Source organism: Capronia epimyces, assembly GCF_000585565.1.
Source record: "Capronia epimyces CBS 606.96 chromosome Unknown aczIQ-supercont1.2, whole genome shotgun sequence".
Lineage (NCBI taxonomy): Eukaryota > Fungi > Ascomycota > Eurotiomycetes > Chaetothyriales > Herpotrichiellaceae > Capronia > Capronia epimyces.
Window position 1 is genome coordinate 1,181,552 of NW_006912905.1, and position 20,835 is coordinate 1,202,386.

Consider the following 20,835-nt stretch of genomic DNA (forward strand, 5'->3'; position numbering starts at 1 on the left):
AATATTACACACAAAATTTGTCGTGCCGTATCTATCCGCGCGCACGAAGGAGGGCACAACACCTATTGTGTACTGCGCAACCACAACACCTTTCTCATTCCGAGTGAATACTTTTCAATCTTGCGGACATTCGAGTTTCATGTCTTGTCCACTCCGGCTGCAAACCGAGCGAATCTGCCAACAAGTTGTGTCCAGTAACAAGCCTGGCCATGGATGCAACGAATCGTTTATGCGTTGTAGGTTGAAGCAGACACATTACCGCCACGACCGGTCCAGTTGACGTGGTTGTATGCGCCGACCTTGTACTTGTCGTTGGCGTACTCGGGCTTGACCTGGAAGGTGTGGGCACCGAAATAGTCACGTTGAGCTTGGAGAAGGTTGGCAGGCAGGTCCTTGGTGCGGTAGCCATCGAAGAAGGCAAGCGCGGTCGTGAACGCTGGCATGGGGATGCCAGCCTTGACAGCGTACGCGATGACGTCTCTCCAGCCCTCCTGGGCATTGTGGATAGCCTTGTTGAAGAAGTCGTTGAACAGCAGGTTCTCAAGGTCGGGGTTTTCACGGTAGGCCGAGGTGATATCCTTCAGGAAGACAGATCGAATGATACAGCCACCACGCCACATGAGGGCAATGGATGGCTTGTTGAGCTTCCAGCCATACTGCTTCGCAGCCTAGAAGTGTGGTTAGTGGCATTGTAGGACGATGGGATCTCGAAGATACTCACAGATTGCATGAGCATAAAACCCTGCGCATACGAAATGATCTTGGAGGCATACAGACCCTGCTCGAGATTCTTCAAGAACTGAGCCTTGTCTCCAGTGAAGCTGGGCTTGGGTCCATTGAGGACCTTGGCAGCACGGGTACGCTCATCCTTGATGGAACTCAAGCAACGGGCAAAGACAGCCTCTCCGATGAGGGTGACAGGCATTCCGAGGTCGAGAGCGTTGATGGCAGTCCATTTGCCAGTTCCCTTCTGACCAGCAGTGTCGAGGATCTTCTCGACGAGAGGGGTTCCATCGTCATCAGTATAGCGGAGAACATCACGGGTGATTTCGATCAGGAAAGAATCCAGGACACCGTTGTTCCACTCGGCGAAGACATCACCCATCTCCTTGTAGCTCAAACCGAGACCACGCTTCATGATATCGTAGGCCTGGACATGTTAGCGGGGCTCAGGATCGGTAGGGATACACTCAAGGGCTGCTTACCTCGCAGATCAATTGCATGTCACCATACTCGATACCGTTGTGAACCATCTTGACGTAGTGGCCAGCACCTTCATCACCGACCCAGTCGCAGCACGGTTCGCCATCCGATTTGGCGGCAATGCTCTGGAAAATGTCCTTGATGTATGGCCAGGCCTCCTCGTTACCACCGGGCATGAGAGAAGGACCGTAGCGGGCACCTTCCTCGCCACCAGAGACACCGGTACCGACAAAGCGGATACCCTTCTCTTGCAGGTATCTAGTACGACGGTTGCTGTCCGGGAAATGGGAGTTTCCACCATCAATGATGATGTCACCCTGCTCGACGAAGGGGAGCAACTTCTCGATGAAGTCGTCGACGGCGGGGCCGGCCATGACCAAAAGCATGATACGTCGAGGCCTCTTCAGCTTAGAGACGAACTCCTCGATCGAGTGCGCACCGACAATGGACTTGCCTAATCAGGGATCATCAGCTTGTGAGCGTTGAGGGCCTCAGGCTCTCGGATGGAGTGTCGCTTACCCTTGGCTTCATTCTCGAGGAAACGGTCAACCTTGGAGACAGTCCGGTTGAAAGCGACGACGGTGAAGCCGTGGTCGGCAGCATTGAGGATCAAGTTTTGGCCCATGACCGCCAGGCCAATGAGACCGAAATCGCCACTGGATTCATCCTGCGCAGAGCCGACCTTGAGGCCAGCCAGTCGCGCACTAAAGTCAGCATACTACTTGTCAATCCGATGTGATTTGGGAACAACGGTGCAAGAGCTAGGAGTGCTTCACAGCCGGTTATAGACCAGGGGAACTGTGAAGAGAGCAGAGGGGATCTGTTTGGGGCCTGTCTACATACACTGCTCCAGACATATTGGCTGTAGGAGTGAGAAGAAGTGGAATGAAGTTGAGGGTTGAAAGCTGATGCTGGTTTAGTGGAGAGCTGGAAGCGAGGTCGAGTCTCTGTCTAATGCACCGAAAAAGACGAGAGGCACGAGGTGTAGAGGAGGAGAAAGGAGAGAGCAAGAAGCAGGAATAAATACTAGGTCCTGACTGGTAGCCTTCGACAACAATGAGCGGTTTGCAGCGAGCAGAGTGAACACCTGGGAACATCCACCCCACCTACGAAGCAGCAAAGGTTTGGAGGGGCTGCGCAGCAACTGCGCCCATTGGAGCAGCCTGCCGAGACTCTGGGTACAGAGTCGCCCTTAGTTCTCGGGATCAATTGATCATTCCCGGCTGCTATACTAATATTTGTGCTGTCCCCCGGCTGTCAACCACTCATCAAGGCACACCTGATTCCCCAATGGAGCACCTCTACCGTTGCTGCCACTACGAGCATGCCTGTTGTTGAGCGAACAAGCCAGCGGCGGGCGATGGTACGGCCATGTGCGGGCAGGATTCGTAACAAACTTGAGCCCGGCTGTCAGGTTGACTCAGCAGTAACCTCATTGTGAAGCTTGGATGCGGCCGCTCCTCCCGGGCTGCCCGACATCAGCCGGGTCGCCATCTTGTTCACGCATCTCAATCGCCCAGTGTGGACCGGAGAGCGGAGGACGGAGGACGGAGTACGGAGTGCAGAGTACGTAGCTATTCGATCCTCCTCTCGACTGCCCAATGGGTCTGCATAGTCTGGACAAGCTTGACCCAACTTGTACCATAATTATTATAGCAGACGAGAAAGCAAGGATGAACCCTCAATACGCCGTCATCAGCATTGATCCTGAGAATCAGCGCAGGTGGACCCCGCGGTTAGAAAATTTTCAATGTGCCAAGCTGACATCACGTGCATGGTGTTGGTCAGACTAAGACGAGGCGGGACTAGGCAATCTCGTTATACCTTCCTGCTGAACTAGCACGAGAAACATCCCATAGTGTTGCTAGCACTATCTAGTGTCTACTCCCATATCTCGCTTGAGGACTGCCTTGTCGCAAGCCATCGCTGCTGATCTAGGACCGCGGCAATCACAACTTGTCACCTCTCCTACGTCCAGCCCTTGATATCACGGCCCGACATCGACAGTAGCGCCCATACACAGTCTGTTACATCGAGGGTACTCCGTATATCAGATCAAGGCGGACTCCGATCGTCGAGGGCGGTCATTATCAAAAGTGTGGCCTCCACGAGGCGTCTGGTACGTTTTCAACCAGTGATCTTGTTCCAGACCAAACATTCATCATGTCGTATCCGGCCCCTCCAGGTCTGAAATCCTCTACAACACAGCCTCCTCCGTCACTGCCTGCTCGGCCTCCTCCTTCGACAGTGGGTGCTGCGCCGCCATATAAAACAGCCTCAAGTGGTGCAACGACCCGACCTGCCTTCACGGCATTTGCGCCGCGGTCTGTAGTATCGGCCAACACCTATCGCACAAGAAGTCCAGCACAATACGCAGCCGCGCCTGTCACGTCTTACAGCCCTGTCCCTTCATACCAAGCCACCGCAGATTACTCTTCGCAACCTCAGTATGACGCATCATACTCAGCCAGCCCACAAATCCGCAATCCTTTCGCCCCTCCTTCAGACACGTCAGCCTCCGCAAGCACTTACCCTGGAGGCTCTGGCGGATATGACCCCGAGTACGAAGCCCAGGTTCAGCAATGGCAGAGCGCCTACATGAGCAGGGATACTACTGGCGGCACTACCGCTCCCACACCTAAACCTGCGCCAGGAAACACTACAACTAGTGCTTCTACTCCACGCGCCGAACCTACGCCGCAGACTGACGATGTTCCGAAAACAGTCCATCGATCGGGCGGAGGCACCACATGGACTGATCAGACCCTGTTAGAATGGGATCCAGCCCACTTCCGCATTTTCGTCGGCAATCTAGCAGGTGAAGTCACCGATGAATCCCTCCTTAAAGCATTTTCGCAATATCCCTCGGTTCAAAAGGCCCGTGTGATACGAGACAAGCGGACGACCAAATCCAAAGGGTACGGTTTCGTGAGTTTTGCCAATGGTGACGACTACTTTCGTGCCGCAAGAGAGCAGAACGGGAAGTATGTGGGCAGTCATCCGATCGTGGTGAAGAAGGCAATGACGGACGTCAGAGCATCGACGCTGAAGCCCAACAACCACAAGGGAAAAGGTGGTTCTGGTGGGCATGACAAAGTCCAGCATGGCGGTATCAGCAAGAAGCAGCCAAAGACGAAAGGAGGATTGAAAGTTTTGGGATAATGGTGGCCAAGGCCTCGGGTGGAAAGGGAGAACGTACAGTATGTATTGTTCAATGTCATGCTCGCAAATAACCTATCTTTGCCTAAGAGATGGTCTCAAGCCCATCCTACAATATGTCAATGTCCGTCTGATGAATGCCTTAGTTCAATGTCGCGTTCGTCTTCAACTCCGCATCCATCGTCTTCCCTGTCATCGTCCACCCGATTCCTTCGTACGAACAGAGTTGTTCCATAACTTTGCATGTCCGCTTGTACCCTTCTCCCACAGTCAGTCTTATTGACTGTCATGGAGTATTCCGAGCACTTTTTACCCTTCAGCTTATGGACGCGTCTGGGATGATGGCTGAAGTCGATCATGTGTGTGAATGACAGGGCCGCACATTCAAAAATAATGTCCAGTATCTTCGGGATCATCTAACTTATCCTGCTGAATACGTGTTCACATTTGATATATGCATCACCATCATCACCCTACGGGACTTCGCAGATATCGCGCCTGGAAACTGGAAGTAGAAATCCCTTGCACAAAGTTCGTGACCACGCGCAGTCCAGCCACAAACTGCTAGAACCCCTTCTTCTCCCCGCCCTCGTGGCTGCTGACATCCTCGTCAGGAACGACGACGAGGTTGTCCGAACGGAATGGATCAACCTTGACGGTCTTGAATTTGCGAGCAGAAACGTGGTTTTCGAACAGCACATCGAGCTCAGCATAGGTGAGTCCCTAAGCAGCACATGTCAGACAAAATACACGTTCTCAAAGCAAGAATACCGGACCGACAAGACATACCTTTGGCTCAGGGAGACGGAAATAGGTCCACACGAAACCAAGGAGGTTGAGGCCGCCCCAGAAGAAGCAGGTTTTCCCACGCCAGTTCCATGCAGTCGGGTTCATCATCCGAGGCTGCAAAGTGCCAATAACGATACCCATGATGTTGTAGACATTCCGGGCCAGCACGACCGTCTTGATCCGCAAACGGGTCGATGGAATTTCCGCAACCAGAGAATAGCAGACCGGTCCGACGGTAAAGTCATAGATGAAGGTCAAAATGAGGATCAATGCGCCCGAAGCCCAGCCGACCGACGTGGATAAGCTCGGGACACCCAACCCACCGATGATCATCAATATAATAAACATGCCACATTGACCCCAGAGGTACAGGGTGCGTCGGCCAAAGTGTGGCATCAAGAACCACGATAGCACAGTGCCGCAAAAGCCCATGGCACTTTGTCCGACCCCCAGAGAGTATGCGTTGCCCTCGGCGAGACCGGCTTGAATCATGAAATAAGTACCCCATCCGATCATGGGAGAGCCCGAGGTCTGTTGAATGAGCCAGGTGAAACAGGTGACTTCGGTGCGTCGCAGATCGACTCCCTTGAAGCAATCAAAGTACGAAGTACCGGCCGTCTGTTGGATTTCTAGCTCATTGGTGTGGATCATCATCGCAAGAGTGTCTTCCACGTTGAATTCGCTATTCTTCTTCGAAGTAAGCTTGAACAGGGCCCGACGAGCCTCATCAAGCTTCCCGTGACGTACCAACCACCATGGGGATTCGGGAGCGAGGAAGGCAGCGGTGGCGATAGGGATGGGCCAGATCCATTGAATCGCATAAGGTACACGATAGGCCCATTCTGAAGAGGAGCTGACAAAGCCCTTCAAGATACCGGCGGCAAGGAGTTGGCCAATGACCCAGCACAGGTTGACATAGGTGGTCAGGTATGGTCTGAGAGGCACGGGGCAGACCTCTGCCGCATACGTGGTTGTGAGGGTCTGGAAGACACCCCATGGAAGACCAGACAAGACATAGCCGGCCAGCAACATTCGGACGTTGACAGCGAAGAAGGTAATGAAGATGACTGCAATCAGAAATATCAAGGCTCCAATCATTGTCCAACGATACCCAATCCTCTCCGAGATGATGCCGTTGAGCATGAGTCCGATGATTTGGGCGGCAGCGGTGCCGTTTTGGAGAGCAGATTGCCATGATGCAGATACTTGATATGTCTGGACCCCATCTTTGATCCCCGCGGGTTCACCGTATTTGCGAGCGAAAGTGGTCAGACCAAAGAAGTTGCCCAGAAGATAGGTGTCATAGCCTTCCATGATAACAGCCAGCGACAAGCAAAACGAAAACATAATGGCCTTGGGATAGAGTCTGCATCCCTCACGAAAGCCCATCTTGTGTTCCAGATCCGCGGCCGCTTGGGCATCGGCAGTAAGTTCAGCCAGGTTTGGGACAGCCACGGACATCTTGCGAAGAGTGTCATCTCTCTGGTTGAAGACGACTGCATCTTGTTGCGCCCCGACTGCCGCAGCGGGCATAACGGAAGACCTGCGTCGAGTGTTGTCATAAGTCGGCGCTCCCATGTTATTGAAATAGTTGGAGACGCTCATATGACGTCCAGAGCGGCCGGCGCCGCCCTCCTCGTCGTGAGTGAAATTCATGTTGAAGCCCAGTGGATGGATGATTCAGGACTATACAAGGAAAGAAAGACGTTGGTACTTGCAGTCCCCCGGAAGAGTGTTGGGAAATCTGTAGCAGACGCTCCAGGACGGTGGCAGGAGAACCATACCTCACGGCCACAGGTATCAACGCTTTATAGGTGGGTGGCTGTTCGTGGTGATTGCTCCCCCCGGTCGTGCCAAAACTCAAATGACGCAGTCCTCCTTGAGAGACTACAGCAGCTTCCTATCCGAAAGCAATTGGAGCCAATAGGATCGTTCAACAAGGCTAATCTGTGCGAGGCAGTCGGGCCTTTTCCTGCGGTCTGCTATTCTCGTGGCCATCATTCAAAGCTCCACTAAGTTCACGCGGAGAAACCAAGTGTCAGACTCGGCCAAACCGCATTGTGGCTTAAAGAGGGGTGTCAGTGCAGCTTAGGCGAAGAGTGAAAGGGTCGGACTGGTCAGACATTTCCAGTCGCGCAGTCACCGACCAGAATGGTGCATGTCAAAGTGTTGAAAGATGCCGAAGCTATGGATAGGTGTACTGATGTAAAGCGAAGCAAAACAAGACGAGCAAATCTGTTTGGCTAGCAGACACCCCTGAGTGATGCACTGAGGCTGGCAATCGAGAAGCACAAGGGAGTTGATCGATGAGAGCCTCGCTTACCATGCATCTCTTTTTCTCCATTCGGGTCCCTAGGAGCTGTCAGCGCCTTGATCCAGTCGCCGACGAGAACTTCCATCGATCAGGAATGCCTCCAGGTGCGGATCAGTTGAGGACCCCGCACGCATGCTGGGCTTGAGAGAGTCGAGATCTGCTCCACTTCCTGCTGAACGGCTCGCTACAGCAACAATTGCATGGGTCATCCGGCCGAGGAAAATCCCACTTCCTCCTCGGACGGCAATGCATCAGTGGAATCACTGTGCCCTCGCAGGCACGATGATGATCTGGGGTTGAGTGGACCTGTCAGGATGATCCTTTTCGTGGGGAAAGTGTAAAGCGGAGTCCTGATAAGACCCAAGAGTACGTAGTCACTCCCTGTCGGTGTGCCACTTTTCACTAACAAGACAGCAGGCCTGCTTGCCCTTGCAACAATTGCGTTCCTTGGGAGGCATACTTGGAGGGTCTGACTACCTTAGTGTATCGCAAGACTGTGACGTCGCTCCGAAAGGACAATGAGGGTGCACTGCAGCCATCGCAATGGAGGGCGGTTCTTGTTAGCTCTGTCCTTTGATCGAACCTTGTGTTGCCGAGTTCAGCCTCGAGCAGAATCGCTAGGTAGAGCCTTTGGGTTTAACGTCCAAAACGAAGTCAACAGGATATCTTCAAGATAGCTTCGTCCAACAGGGCCTGTTCTGGTATAGTGATCATGCCTATTGTTGAATGAGCCCGCGTCCACCAATTCATCGAGTGTACAATAGACATAGTCATCGTCAAATGTAGGTATGCTCCGTACAGGGCGAAGGAGGCGTTCGAGTGTACATACTATTGCGTCGGTGGCGTGAACCTTGTCTGTCGGCAGACCCTGTGACCTACTCCAACTCCTTGTGCGTCTCTCGGCAAGCCAGTTCCATGGACAAGTGTACTCTGTACAACTAATAGAGTCCATGACGTTTCGGTCTTGTTGTTTCGCCGTTACTCGTAGGGTGCTGAATGGACGGAGGATGGTTGAAGGGGGCCGGGCGGCGATTGCGGGTGGTCAACCACGGACTGTGAGGTGTCAACAGCCCCATGCCAGTCACCAGACTAGGGAAGCCTCCGAACCTAACGCGATTTGAGTGGATAGAGGCACGGTACGGAGGACAGTAGGATGTCTGGTTCGACAAGACAGGTTCGCGGTAACATGCAGTGGCCTTGGGCTTCTCTTTTCGCCCTTCAAGTTAGGCTCGGGATGGAAGAACAATAATGCGGCCGAGAATTTCGCCGCAGTCAAAGGGTGGAACCAGCTCCAGACTCCAGAGAGACCATGGAGTTGTCCATGTTATATTACAATGAAGATGGAGATTGAGATAGAAGGAAATCGTGTTTTCCCACGGTGATGGTGGTTGGGTCGAGGCACTAACACCCTTCCTACCTACCTAAGGTATTGTTGTGCTGCCTTGTGCGCAGCTGGTCTTTCTCTTTCGGTCCTACTCGTTGACCTGAACAAAGACAGCCACAGCCGCCGTACTTCCAGCCCGATGAAACATCGACTCTGAAAAGTCCCGGATCTTGAAATCCTGCACCCTGTATTTTCATGAAGCGTTACCGTTGATCTCTAGTTTTGAGATGGCCTCTTCCGCGTTCTTGCCGACCTCGACCTCTTCCTTGCCTTTACCTTCCACTGATCCGTCGGGATTGGTCTTGACTGGGCCAGCACCAGGATGTCTCGACCCTCTCTGCTTGGGCTGTTTCTTTTTCTTTACAGGCTCCGCTGGAGGATAGGCCTGCTTCTCAATCTCCTGCCATTCTGGTGATGCCTGGAACTCGGCTTGGATAGGAGCCAACAAGTCGGTTAAAGCAGCGGTCGCGGCCGCCTTGAGCAATTGCGGCGTCAATTTGTCGGCCTTGTAATCCTCCTTCAACGTCTCAATATCGTAGTAGACCAGCGGCTCCCCCTCTCCCTCTCTTCTTTCGCACACGAACCGACCTTTGTGATCTGGGTCTTTCAGAGCGCTGATGGGCAACAAGACATATTCCACAAAAGAAATGATGCCGTTTCCTTCAACCTCTCCTGCGGCTGCGTAGGCTTTGCGTAGCTTCTTCTTCACCACTTCGGCTGTGTCGAGGATGTCGATTTTGGAATCCGGATCAGAAGCAGACATTTTACCGCCGGCCAAGCCCGGTACCATAGGGTTCATAAGGTGTACTCGTTCTTTGTAGCCAATTCTCGGCAGCGTTTCTTGTGCAAGGGCGAAGATCTTCCGCTGGTCGACTCCTCCAAACTGCACGTCGACCCCGAGGTGTTCCTCGTCCAATGCTTGCATAAGGGGGTAGATCAGGCCCGATAGTGGAGCATTTTCAACCTGTTTGACCACTTCCGCACCGGCCTTCTTCGCATCGTGCTCGGTGACTACACTGCTAAGTCGGAAGAGATCCATGGTGTATGCTGCACTCAATTGGTACGATGAACCAAGGACGAATTCCAACTTGTCCAAGCTTACGCCCACCGCTCGGAGGAGTGCTTGAATAATGAACTTGTAGTACTCTGCTCGGAACTTGACCAGTTCGATGGGCGCTTTGAGATTGTCGAGGAAGCCATGAATATCAGCGAGCAGAATCTTGACTCGGCAGCCGGCTCGCAAGAAGTGTGCAATTTTCATCATCGGAACAAAGTAGCCGCAGTGAGGCCTTCCCGTGGTGGCTGTTCCCCAGTAAATGACCGGTGGTCTCTGCTCTTTAAGGACGATGTTTTCCAGGACTTCCTTGTGCAAAACTTCCTGTAATTGATCTGTAATGAGCGACAGTTTTTCCTGCGGGGATAACTCTCGACCCGCCATATCGGCGACAAGGTAGACGGCAGGTCGTGAGGAAGTGTGGATATGGATGTTGCAGCGACAGATTCGTGGGCCGACGAAGACGATGCAAGACAGTGAAATTGGGAGGGAAGAGCTAAGCGTCGACCGGGCCCTCTACTTCCTTGGTGTTATTGGTATTTGCTCTTCAAATGGTCGAGATGAGATGCGCAGTGAGCAGTGAGTCAATGGGGAAAATATGTCCGTAGAATTGACGATTGCATCCCACTTGGATCTTGGCCCAGAGCCTTCACCGCTTCCACCAATCAAACGCGTCGGTCACGGCTAAATAAACATTGCATACTATTCTCAACCCTCTTATTTAGTTTACCACCACCTTTTCGCCGACTTCGCAGCAGATTCTGACTCTTGTGCATATCTTGCGGATGCCTGTGTATTCCGATACTAACCAATAGGTCCTCCTTGCCCACGCTTTTCCTGGCATTGCCACTCGCGTGCTGCCCGGCCTCTAACTGCTGTGAACCCCTTTTGCCGCTGTCCGCTTCCCGCCTCGCACTTCCTACGCTTGTGTACCGGCTGAACGACTTTCACAAAGCATTTTTCCATGAGAAGCGAGCAGTAACAGTACCAAGATGGAAAACTATCAGAAGATTGAAAAGATTGGAGAAGGTTAGACTGCGTCATCAACTCGAAAGGGGAAACTCGCTAAAATGCTTGCAAATTCAGGAACATATGGAGTTGTTTACAAGGCCCGTGATCTCTCCAACGGCGGTCGGATTGTTGCTCTCAAGAAGATTCGCTTAGAGGCTGAAGATGAAGGTGTGCCTAGCACGGCCATCCGAGAGATCTCTTTGTTGAAGGAGATGAACGACCCCAACATCGTGCGCCTGCTCAACATTGTCCATGCGGATGGCCACAAGTTGTACCTTGTCTGTGAATTTCTCGAGATGGACCTGAAGAAATACATGGAAGCCCTCCCAGTGTCGGAAGGAGGTCGAGGCAAGGCTCTCCCAGAAGGATCAACATTGGACATGCAGAGACTCGGGCTGGGCAAGGACATGGTCAAGAAATTCATGGCGCAGCTGGTCGAAGGTGTCCGCTATTGTCACAGTCACCGTGTTCTGCACCGCGACTTGAAACCGCAGAACCTGTTGATTGACCGAGAAGGCAATTTGAAACTGGCTGATTTTGGTCTGGCTCGAGCATTCGGGGTCCCTCTTCGAACATACACCCACGAGGTTGGTCCACTGATGACCTTGCTACGGCTTTGTGCTGATGTTGTATACAGGTGGTCACGCTATGGTACCGTGCTCCAGAGATTCTCCTCGGCGGACGACAATACTCGACAGGCGTTGACATGTGGTCGGTTGGAGCCATCTTTGCAGAGATGTGCACACGCAAGCCCCTTTTCCCAGGTGACTCTGAGATCGATGAGATCTTCAAAATCTTCAAGTACGCTTAGCATGCTTCCGCTCTCAAGATTGAATTGCTGACCATCACTTCAGGCTACTAGGCACACCTGACGAATCCAATTGGCCTGGTGTGACTTCTTTCCCAGATTTCAAGACTACGTTCCCTAAATGGCGCCGGGAACCGACCAGCAAACTTGTGCCCAGCCTTGAACCAGCTGGATTGGAGCTCCTGGAAGCCATGCTCGAGTATGACCCTGCACACCGCATCTCCGCTAAAGCAGCTTGCAACCACCCTTATTTTGCGGCCGGATCCGCCGCCTATTCACAACGCACGACAAGTGCTACTAGGACGAACGGGTACCATTGAAAAGAGCAGCGATCCTCCGAGGAGAACTCTCGCTGGCCTTGGAATCACAGTTAGCATTGACCGACTGCGACACTCGGTGAGCCAGAGAGTGAGTGGGAGGCCACTATCCACGGATTGGGTGGCATCAGGTTGGGACAAAGGTTTTATGCATTTGGCTGGGGTTGGGCTAGACGAACAGGCAAATGACAGTAACGGGATTGACGCGGTGTTCACGAGGGTGGAAGGTCGGGCTTGTTCTCTCTCCCCATCTTTTCTCTTTTAAGCAGAGAACGTTGGGCACAGGAGTTGTTGGCGACAGTGTCGGGGTTTCCTTCTGTCGATTCACTGCATTGCAGTGGCATGGAGTCCTGAGGGCGGGTCCTGAATGAAGCGTCCATAATGCCGTGTGCCTCCCTGCTGAAGAGCCAGAGCCTGGCAGATATGTGTTGTGCACCTCGGGATTGAATGCATCGTTGTCTCTAAGGAGGATCGAAGCACATTAGCACTCTAGGACTAAATTCCAACTGTTTTACCCTGCTGGCTTGGGTAACGTCGAGGTGTGATCCTATAAGCAGTTCCCACGGCGTGAAGGTGGACAAGTTGAACTGCGGATGTTCCGAATCTGCACTCAACAGCCGTGTCACTCAGTAGAACTGGTTAGGACTAGAGTTCAGCTATAGAAGTCTCTATATGGACTCAGAGATCAATTGTGGACGTTGTAGATCTACTGTCGCCGGCTCCTGGGAACTTGGTCGTAGTATAGAGTATCAGAGCTGCTCCCACCACTCCGACTTGAAGTTCTTCTATCCAGCAATGGTAAATCTGCTCGCAGCTCCGGGCGCCCTCACCCAGCCGCCGCCGCTTTTAAAACCACGGGCTCACGACTCACCCTCCTCTCACCTCTCGCTCACCCTTCGACTCGCGCTTTATAAGTGGGGAATAATCCTCGCATCCCAGCGATTTTAGGAATTTCGCGAGTATGCACCACCACATAGAAATTACTCACATATCCCCATGTAGTTTCTGAAAAGGTTGTGTAGATTATTTCGACGGTGTTTCCGAAGTATCTTCACCGAAATATCTTCACCGAAGTATCCGTACGTGTAGTGAAACAATGATGGCGCCATGATGGCGCGGGGGCAGCTGCTGATGTCATCAGTCTTGCGCCAAGGAGCAAATTTGTGATACATGTATTGAAATTTGCCGAAATCATCCACAAGTTCAGCAGGATGACTTGGCTGGTCGCTTAGCTCAGTTGGTTAGAGCGTGGTGCTAATATCAAACACATCTGTGTCTGGGTAAACGCCAAGGTCGCGAGTTCGACCCTCGTAGTGACCATATTGATTTTTTTTTCACTTCTTAGTCCACTTGAAGTGTTTACCGTGTCACGGAGTAAATGGTCCTCGAACAATTAGAAATACTAGGACGGTACGCAGAGCGTCCTGGATAGAGGAACTCTCGGCTAGAAGGTCCAATCAACAACGCTGACTGGTCCCGTCCTCGTCGTTCCCATGCGTCACAGTCACTCCATTCAAATCCGGCCGTAGCGGCGCGATAAAATATAGCGTTGTTAAGCCCTCGGCGCACTTTCCTGTTTTGTGCTTAACGCACCTTCTCTGTCGAGAGATAGCATGGTTACTAGATCTTCTCTTTCTGCGTTACTTAAGGTAACTTGTATCCTTACAACACCTAACAGATAGCAATACAACTCCTTACAAGCCTCGTTTTCTTGTCTCTGAACCACAGGCCCCTCAGCGTCCTTGGCGGGTGAGTCCAGGGTGACGGCTCACCTGACTCGCGTGAGCCCAGGGTGAGTACAGGGCGGCATCACCCTAGTCTCGAAGCAGGGTGAGCGGCGAGCAGATTTACCAGACCTTAGCAGCGCCGGCAAAAGTTGAACCAGACTCGCCTCGATCTTCTCGTTCACCTCGTTCACGATATATAGCACGGTACATGTCGCCTTTACACTGCAAACTCACCCTGGCCGCTCTCTAAGATCCGAAGCCTATGTACAAAGGCGAGAGTGCTGTATCCTGCAATCCACCAGTTCATCGATCAGTCAACCAGTCAACCGCCCGACACCCGGCCCAGGCTTCCTTCGCATCCCACCTGTTATCCGACCTCGCCTTTTCCTCTTGCGATTTCTGAGGGTAGTCGACTTCAGGCTGCCCTTTCGATCGCCTATACTTCCCATCTCTTGCTTGCTAAACTCAATCAATACCAAATCGTCAGCCCCCGCGGTGCCTGCGTTGTGCACACTTCGGCGCGTGCTTTGACCATTTCATTTGCCTCAATCTATTCTCACAAAGACAGATAAAGGCACTATTGGATGAGACATTAAAGAGCTGGAAACATACAAACCACTTGGTGGAAGGGCTTGCCAGGCTGGCGCAAGCCAGGAGAGGATTGCAGCAGGTGTGGCGGCTCCCTTTGCACCTTTTCACTTCTTTGTATGCGCCTATCCTAGTCAGACGCCGGGCGACCAGCTGGGATATATTTCCCTCGCTTTAAAAGTTGCATCTTCATCCTCCATGCCGCTGCAGCCTCCGTAGTTTGACAAGAATGGAAACGCGGGAAATCGCTACTAGGGACGAACTGTGGCGCATTCAAGAGACGCTGCACGAGCTCTCCGCAACCCAAGCTCTCCATTCTGAGAGAATCATGCGCTTAGAGCAGAAGAGTCAGAACGCCGATGGAAGCAGGTCGAGGAATGTCTGGGGTCCAGCGTCTCCATTTCCGATGGTCCTCAGCTCTTCGCATCACGGTAAGCCAGTGTCTCAGTGCGTCAGGCCTGATAGCTGATGCATCCACCAGCAGAATCCACGCTCAACCCGGCGGCTGAAGCCTTCCGAAATTTCGACGTCGATCCTGGCAATAGCATGATGAGCTCACTGACCTTGGACACCAACGACGATTCCAGAAGAGTAGCAGCGTCGCGGGCCAATTCGGTACGGTTCGATGAGAGCGCAAACAACCACTATGCTCCATCTAGGCAGTCGATGGAACTTCCGACACGGACAGGGAGTGGTCTTGGTGGTCATGCTCTTTCCGAACGCTCTCTGTCGCATCGATCTGACGGGAGACCAAGCGCTTTTGGGTTTGGTCGAACCAACAGCTTTGGTCTAGAGCAAAGTCGCCTCCTTGCCTCCATTCACAACTCACCGCGAGTGTCCAGCAACCCTCCGCCAGGATTTTTCGTCCTAGGACCATGCCCGTCTATCATTCGTTGCTGGCTGACTGAGACATTCACCAATGATTCGCTGCTCTATGCCGCCGTTTGCACTGGCTCATCAGCATCCTGGGTGAGCGCAGCCCTCGTAGACAAACTCGAATTGACCGACACGATAGTGGATGAGGCAGATTCTCGTGCAATCCGCCTACCAGTGTACTTGACAGAAGCAAAGATTCAGTCTCCGGCCATGAGGTCTGTGAGCCCGGTGCCTCACATTCCTACCCTGACAGTCAAGTTCATCATCGACGAGCAACCCGTGACCGATCCATCGATACAGATCATTCTGGGCAGTGACGTCTTGAGATCGCATAGTGGTGATATCCTCTTCTCCCAGGACAAGTTGGTGATCTTTGACGAGGAGCGAAATCAAGTTTCCATTCCACTGGTCCGACCTGAAGACGACGCCTCGTACAAGGATCTGTGCACATCTTCCCGCCTGCGGTCCTCCTCAGTCGACGCAGCCTTACCGCCCCCGGCATCTCCTGTTGGAGTGATAGGCCGGCCCGGGAGATTGAGTTCGACTCAAGGAGCTGGATCTCCCACAGTCGCGCCTACAAGTAGTATAGCATCTGCCCCGACGTCGGAGCCGGGAGACAGCCGCAGACCAGACCGTCATGATACATCAACGAGACCCAGTCTCGACCTCAGCCATTCCAGGGCCGGCGAAGATTCGAAATCCACAACCGGGAGTGAGAAATCATTCAGTACTCCAATGTCCAAGTCGGGATCTGGGGTCTGGGCCAATTCGTGGCGGACAGTTTCATCGGGTGGGCCCAACGAACCCGGGACGAAAACCCCTTCTAGCTATGCACGCCCCAGCAGTTCAAGGCCCATGAAAATTCTTCGACCGGGGAAGACGATGGCCAGTGCCTCCCGAAATGTTTCCTCTGCCACTAACGCGAATGGAGTGGACAGTACCCCTACCAAGTCGAATGAAGCCGGCGGCAAAGCCAGTTCGACTGATCTGGCAGGCGAGACGAAAGGCTCTCAATCTTCGTCCACGGCAAAGACGAATCCAGTAGGCTCAGGAACGGCTTTTGGATGGCTCAACTCGGGGCCTCAGCGGAGGACGACGGCGAATGGTTGACGGCAGCCCGTTGAATGAAAATGAATGGCAAGGTTGGCGGAGCGTGGACTCAGGGGATCAACAGCGATGGCGACGGAGGATCAGGGACTGGAACAGGAGGAACTGCTGGGCCTCTTTGCCATGATGTGTATTCTAGGTCGGTTTTCCATGCATCCGGCATTACAACGGGGTAAGACAAAAGGCCAGAAAGAGAGCCTCAGGGCGCAATGAAATAAATGCAAGACCAACTCAGGTTAGCCAACGCGTCCTAGTCAGTCTTGTAGTCCATCTTATAGCTCTCATGCGTCGTGCGGCATAAACAGACGACGGCAATGAGACATACAGTAGTATCTCGCATCTAGATGTGTTTCCTTCTCCCCACACGGCTTTGACTCCGGCCCCGTCTCCCCGCTGGCCCGACATTCTCCGCCAGGTCCTATAATTACAGTATGTGATTATGTACCTTAATATAAATACCTACCTACCTACCTACCTATTCCTCGCGCGTCTCTGGGACTTCCACTTCGACTTATGCTCAGATCTCCCTTCAATTCCACTTCCAACCGGCTCGTGATCCGCCTACTAAGAGACCGCTGTTCGGCACCAGCGTCGATCCCGCGGTCCAACCGTTCGGTTTCTAGCTCGAGGCCAATATCCAATTCGGCAGCTATGGCAGCATCGACGAGGAGAATCGGTAAGGCAAGCCCCGTACCTTCCCCTCCTCCCCTTATCCTCCGTGGCCGTCCACTGTCCTCGACGGGAACGAACAAATATGCTAACATGCGCGGGGTTGTGCCGGCAAACAGAGAACCCGGTGCTGTTGTACGTATTTTGTTTGTCATTTCTCTTTCCACTTCTCTAGTGATGTCAAAAATGAAAGAGAAAAAAAAAGAGAATCTGCCAGAGTGCTCAGTGCATGGCTGGGCTGGCGGATGCAGAAACAAATCGGCTGATGGGGTTTCCTGCCTTTCTACAGTCTCTGCGATATCCAGGAGAAGTTCCGCTCCGCGATCTGGGAGTTTCCCAAAGTGTAGGTTACATACCTCGACCTCTGCCTCTGTTCCTTTTGTCGGGGAGTGTCGTCTTCTCAACTCCTTCTGAGCCCATTCGGCATTTCCGCTACTAGTCTGTCCTCTAGGGATGGGCGTTCCTACGAACCTCCGAGGCACTGAGCAATGAGGGTCTATGCACCAGTGACTTCCGACCTACATTCTACAGAGCCTCTCACTCCTTCGTCTCTTCCTTTCGAGCAGCCTTCTATACAATACTGACAGTACCCCGCTTCGCTGTTATACAGGATTGCGACGAGCCAGAAAATGGTCAAAGCCGGTACGCTCAATCACCCATACATCCTCTGACCACTTCCACACCGCTCTTCGATTCACGCGGCGTCACTACCCAACGCCGGTGGCTGGCCTGGCCTGGCCAGAGGACTGTTCAGGAACTGACAAAGATGCTATGCTATGCGTGCCACAGCCAAGATCCTTGACATCCCCATCTACACCACGACCCAGAACGCGGCGCGGCTTGGCGCAACCGTCTCCGAACTCAGCTCACTCCTGCCCACGTCGACGGAGAGCGCGGCCGCGACCATTGAGGTGGACAAAACAGCATTCAGCATGCTGGTGCCCGACCTCACCACGCAGCTCGCACGGCAGAAGGGCCGGCTGAGCGTGATCATCGTCGGCATCGAGACACACATCTGCGTGACGCAGACAGCGCTGGATCTGTTGGCTCAGGGCCACCGTGTGTACGTGCTCCAGGATGGCGTGTCGAGCTGCAATGAGGGCGAGCGGCCCGTCGCGCTGGCCCGACTCGCGAGGGAAGGATGCGTCGTCACCACCAGCGAGAGTCTCCTCTTTGAGATCCTGGGAGATGCAAACAATCCGAGGTTCAAGGCGATTTCAGGCCTGGTCAAGGAGACCAAGGACGACACGAGGCTTGCTGTCGACACGTTTTGTAAATTGTGACCAGTGACCCGGGTATGTCGGCAGGTCTTGAGGAACGATAAGAAGGAGATGAAGGTGAAGATGAAGGAGAACGATAAGAAGAGGGTGGGGGTGAAGGTGGAGGTGGAGGTGAAGTCCTATACTTTCTGATAGCTGTCGATACAGTACAAGCCGTCTCAGGGTGTGGTGGAGACTAGTAGCTGTCTATACAGTACAAGCCGTCTCCGGACGTGGTAGAGAGTTTCTCAGCCAGCCCGGGCGGGACATGAATACAGATGAATCAAAGATTCAAGGATCTAGAGTAGGCCTGCCCTTTAGGAAGGAGTCGTATACTCTACGTACTATATATAGTCTAGACTCATATGGGCACAACTATAATGGAGGAGTCCCTGTCTTCGCTGCTCTTACGTTGCGTCTATTATGGTCTACTGGTCACCATACTGTAGGTTAAGTAAGGCTCTTAAGGCTCAGGCTTAGGCCCTGCCAGTCATTCCTGGAAGCTGGAGAAGTCTATATATATATACCTGGCTGGTCTCACTAAGCGTCGCGTGCCGACTAGGTATTACAATGTCTGCGCTGTCTGAGTTTAGGAATAGACTCTGCCTAGATCATATATCCGAGTTACGAAAGATTTGGGCTTCAGCTGCACAATTCTTGAGAAGGAAAGGAAGAGAGGCGTGTTGAAAGCCAACCCGACCAAGGAATCACAGACAGCCTTGATCGGCATAGGAGAAATAACTGAGGGCCCTGATATGTCCCATTTGATATTATTCCCATGCGCTACGGCAGCTCGATTGCTTTTACAAGCCAAAAAAGATCGCTTGATGCAAGTCTGAAATGAGAAAAGCATACTAAATCAAAAGGGTCTCGCTGCTGCCACACTGGATTGTTGCTGTTGCTGTTGCGGTGACAGGTAACGGGGATTTGAATGTAAACGGAAGAGATAACAAGGATTGTGTTTCTTGGAAAGCAGGGTAATTAAGGTATTGGGTTCCCTATCGATACCAGATATAAGAGACAATGACAGGGACGACGACGATGGCGGCTAACAACACCGGACTGGTTGAGATCAGGTTAGCAGAAACCCAGAATGCCGGAAAACTAGAAGATACTCACTTTTGCGCATACCACGACTGGGAGGTCTTTTTCAATTCAGACTGGACATTTCCGGGGACAGAGACGGCCGATATCTTTTCATTGCTGGTGTCCAGGGCAGATGGTGCCGCTTGAGGAGGCGAAGATGCAGGAACAGCATGATGCTCTTCGTATGGCGGAGGCGCAACGTCTGGGATTGTGTCTTCCTTGGCTGCGTCAAAGTTTTCGACGATTGTCTCCGGGGTGACGGGGACGGCAGATGTTGGAGGTTCATGTTCGGGAGGAACGACGGTAGATTCATCCGCCTCACTCAAGTTCGAAATCTGTGTATCTCCTGCACTGCCCGGGGTCACGGACACTTCCGGCTCCCGTCCAGCGGGTGCCTCTGCAGGAAGTCCGGTTTCTTCGGGCTTGACGGTCAGGAGGTTGTTGAGATTTCCGGCACCATCGTTCACTGATCCAATGTTAGTCTCGAAGCCTCCTACTATTCGAGCTCCAGATCAGAGGGGCATCACAGACCTGTTGGCGTGGATTCATCAAGAACCCACCAGTCCCCGGGCCCCAGTCGAAACTTGTACTGGTACTCGCCTGGCTCAAGATCGAACGTGTAGGAGAAGTGGCTCTCAAGGGCTCCGTCCTTTTCGATTGTTTCGTGGTTCATCTGCTTTGGTGACCAATCTGTAAAGACTCCTGCAACATAGACAGGAGGCTGTATGCCAGCTTGGTCGAAGGTGATGGTAGCGGCGACCATTTTGCAGTCTGCAGCTTTTTTTGGTGGGGAGGGGGGATTTTTTTGGGAGTTTTGTTTTGAAGAATGCGGACCCAGGTGAGGGAGTGTGTGAGGCAAGTTGAGTTGTTCGAGTCAAATGACACCGTTTAGAGCACCAGGCGAAACGTTGTGTGGTTTGAGTGAGGGTGGTTGTTGGGATCCAAGAGTCTATGATTTCCCATCGTCAGCATGTCTTAAGTGATGATGAGAATGCAGTCGACATGGCAAACATATCCGCAGGCAAAATATGGCGGTTGGCACTCGCCATTCGACTTCGGCGGTGACGCTGGTACTGGTTCTGGCACTGGCACTTCCAGAACCGTTCCAGCAAAGGTCCACGCAACCATCCTCTTTTCATCATCCCTCTCCAGTGATGCTTCTCTCAATAAACATGCATGGAACCAGCAGCCCACGAAGCGAGGGCTCCGACTTTGGCTGTGACTAGCTGAACGTTCGCACCGCCCACTCCTCTTGCCATGCATCACTTTTCTAACCTCAAGAACGCAGCACCGTTCTCCCGCAACCTGCACACCCAATGGGCAAACTTGGCCCCGCCAGGACAAATAAAACATGGGAGGAGTCTGCAGATGCAGCGGCCTTACCTCGAGAATCGAAGAGATATTACCGGAATATCTCACTCAGATCAAGAAACCAAAAGATGACCAATTCTAACTGTCTCGAACTATCTTGTGCCACAAGTTCC

At 52.7% G+C, this 20,835-nt stretch overlaps 8 protein-coding genes across 8 annotated transcripts; 4 read left to right on the plus strand and 4 right to left on the minus strand.

The window, feature by feature from the left end:
* Nucleotides 1-227: 227 nt before the first annotated feature.
* Nucleotides 228-2,060, minus strand: A1O3_02244 (6-phosphogluconate dehydrogenase, decarboxylating 2; the record flags this gene model as incomplete). Its single annotated transcript, XM_007732387.1, has 5 exons — nucleotides 228-668; nucleotides 722-1,150; nucleotides 1,206-1,657; nucleotides 1,723-1,907; nucleotides 2,047-2,060. The coding sequence occupies 5 exons, from the start codon at nucleotides 2,058-2,060 to the stop codon at nucleotides 228-230; spliced, it is 1,521 nt and encodes a 506-aa protein (XP_007730577.1).
* Nucleotides 2,061-3,366: 1,306 nt separating this feature from the next.
* A1O3_02245 (uncharacterized protein) lies at nucleotides 3,367-4,365 on the plus strand (the record flags this gene model as incomplete). The annotated part of the gene is made up of 1 exon (XM_007732388.1): nucleotides 3,367-4,365. The coding sequence occupies one exon, from the start codon at nucleotides 3,367-3,369 to the stop codon at nucleotides 4,363-4,365; it is 999 nt and encodes a 332-aa protein (XP_007730578.1).
* A 561-nt stretch (nucleotides 4,366-4,926) lies between these two features.
* A1O3_02246 (MFS transporter, SP family, general alpha glucoside:H+ symporter) lies at nucleotides 4,927-6,807 on the minus strand (the record flags this gene model as incomplete). Its single annotated transcript, XM_007732389.1, has 2 exons — nucleotides 4,927-5,085; nucleotides 5,152-6,807. 2 exons carry the CDS (start codon nucleotides 6,805-6,807, stop codon nucleotides 4,927-4,929), a joined length of 1,815 nt encoding a protein of 604 aa, XP_007730579.1.
* A 2,235-nt stretch (nucleotides 6,808-9,042) lies between these two features.
* On the minus strand, nucleotides 9,043-10,287 carry A1O3_02247 (tyrosyl-tRNA synthetase; the record flags this gene model as incomplete). Its single annotated transcript, XM_007732390.1, has 1 exon — nucleotides 9,043-10,287. The coding sequence occupies one exon, from the start codon at nucleotides 10,285-10,287 to the stop codon at nucleotides 9,043-9,045; it is 1,245 nt and encodes a 414-aa protein (XP_007730580.1).
* Nucleotides 10,288-10,895: 608 nt separating this feature from the next.
* A1O3_02248 (CMGC/CDK/CDC2 protein kinase) lies at nucleotides 10,896-12,042 on the plus strand (the record flags this gene model as incomplete). The annotated part of the gene is made up of 4 exons (XM_007732391.1): nucleotides 10,896-10,932; nucleotides 10,990-11,501; nucleotides 11,552-11,715; nucleotides 11,769-12,042. The coding sequence occupies 4 exons, from the start codon at nucleotides 10,896-10,898 to the stop codon at nucleotides 12,040-12,042; spliced, it is 987 nt and encodes a 328-aa protein (XP_007730581.1).
* Nucleotides 12,043-14,583: 2,541 nt separating this feature from the next.
* A1O3_02250 (uncharacterized protein) lies at nucleotides 14,584-16,340 on the plus strand (the record flags this gene model as incomplete). The annotated part of the gene is made up of 2 exons (XM_007732392.1): nucleotides 14,584-14,785; nucleotides 14,836-16,340. 2 exons carry the CDS (start codon nucleotides 14,584-14,586, stop codon nucleotides 16,338-16,340), a joined length of 1,707 nt encoding a protein of 568 aa, XP_007730582.1.
* Nucleotides 16,341-17,782: 1,442 nt separating this feature from the next.
* A1O3_02251 (uncharacterized protein) lies at nucleotides 17,783-18,289 on the plus strand (the record flags this gene model as incomplete). The annotated part of the gene is made up of 1 exon (XM_007732393.1): nucleotides 17,783-18,289. One exon carries the CDS (start codon nucleotides 17,783-17,785, stop codon nucleotides 18,287-18,289), a length of 507 nt encoding a protein of 168 aa, XP_007730583.1.
* A 974-nt stretch (nucleotides 18,290-19,263) lies between these two features.
* A1O3_02252 (uncharacterized protein) lies at nucleotides 19,264-20,114 on the minus strand (the record flags this gene model as incomplete). The annotated part of the gene is made up of 3 exons (XM_007732394.1): nucleotides 19,264-19,327; nucleotides 19,385-19,817; nucleotides 19,883-20,114. 3 exons carry the CDS (start codon nucleotides 20,112-20,114, stop codon nucleotides 19,264-19,266), a joined length of 729 nt encoding a protein of 242 aa, XP_007730584.1.
* Nucleotides 20,115-20,835: the final 721 nt, after the last annotated feature.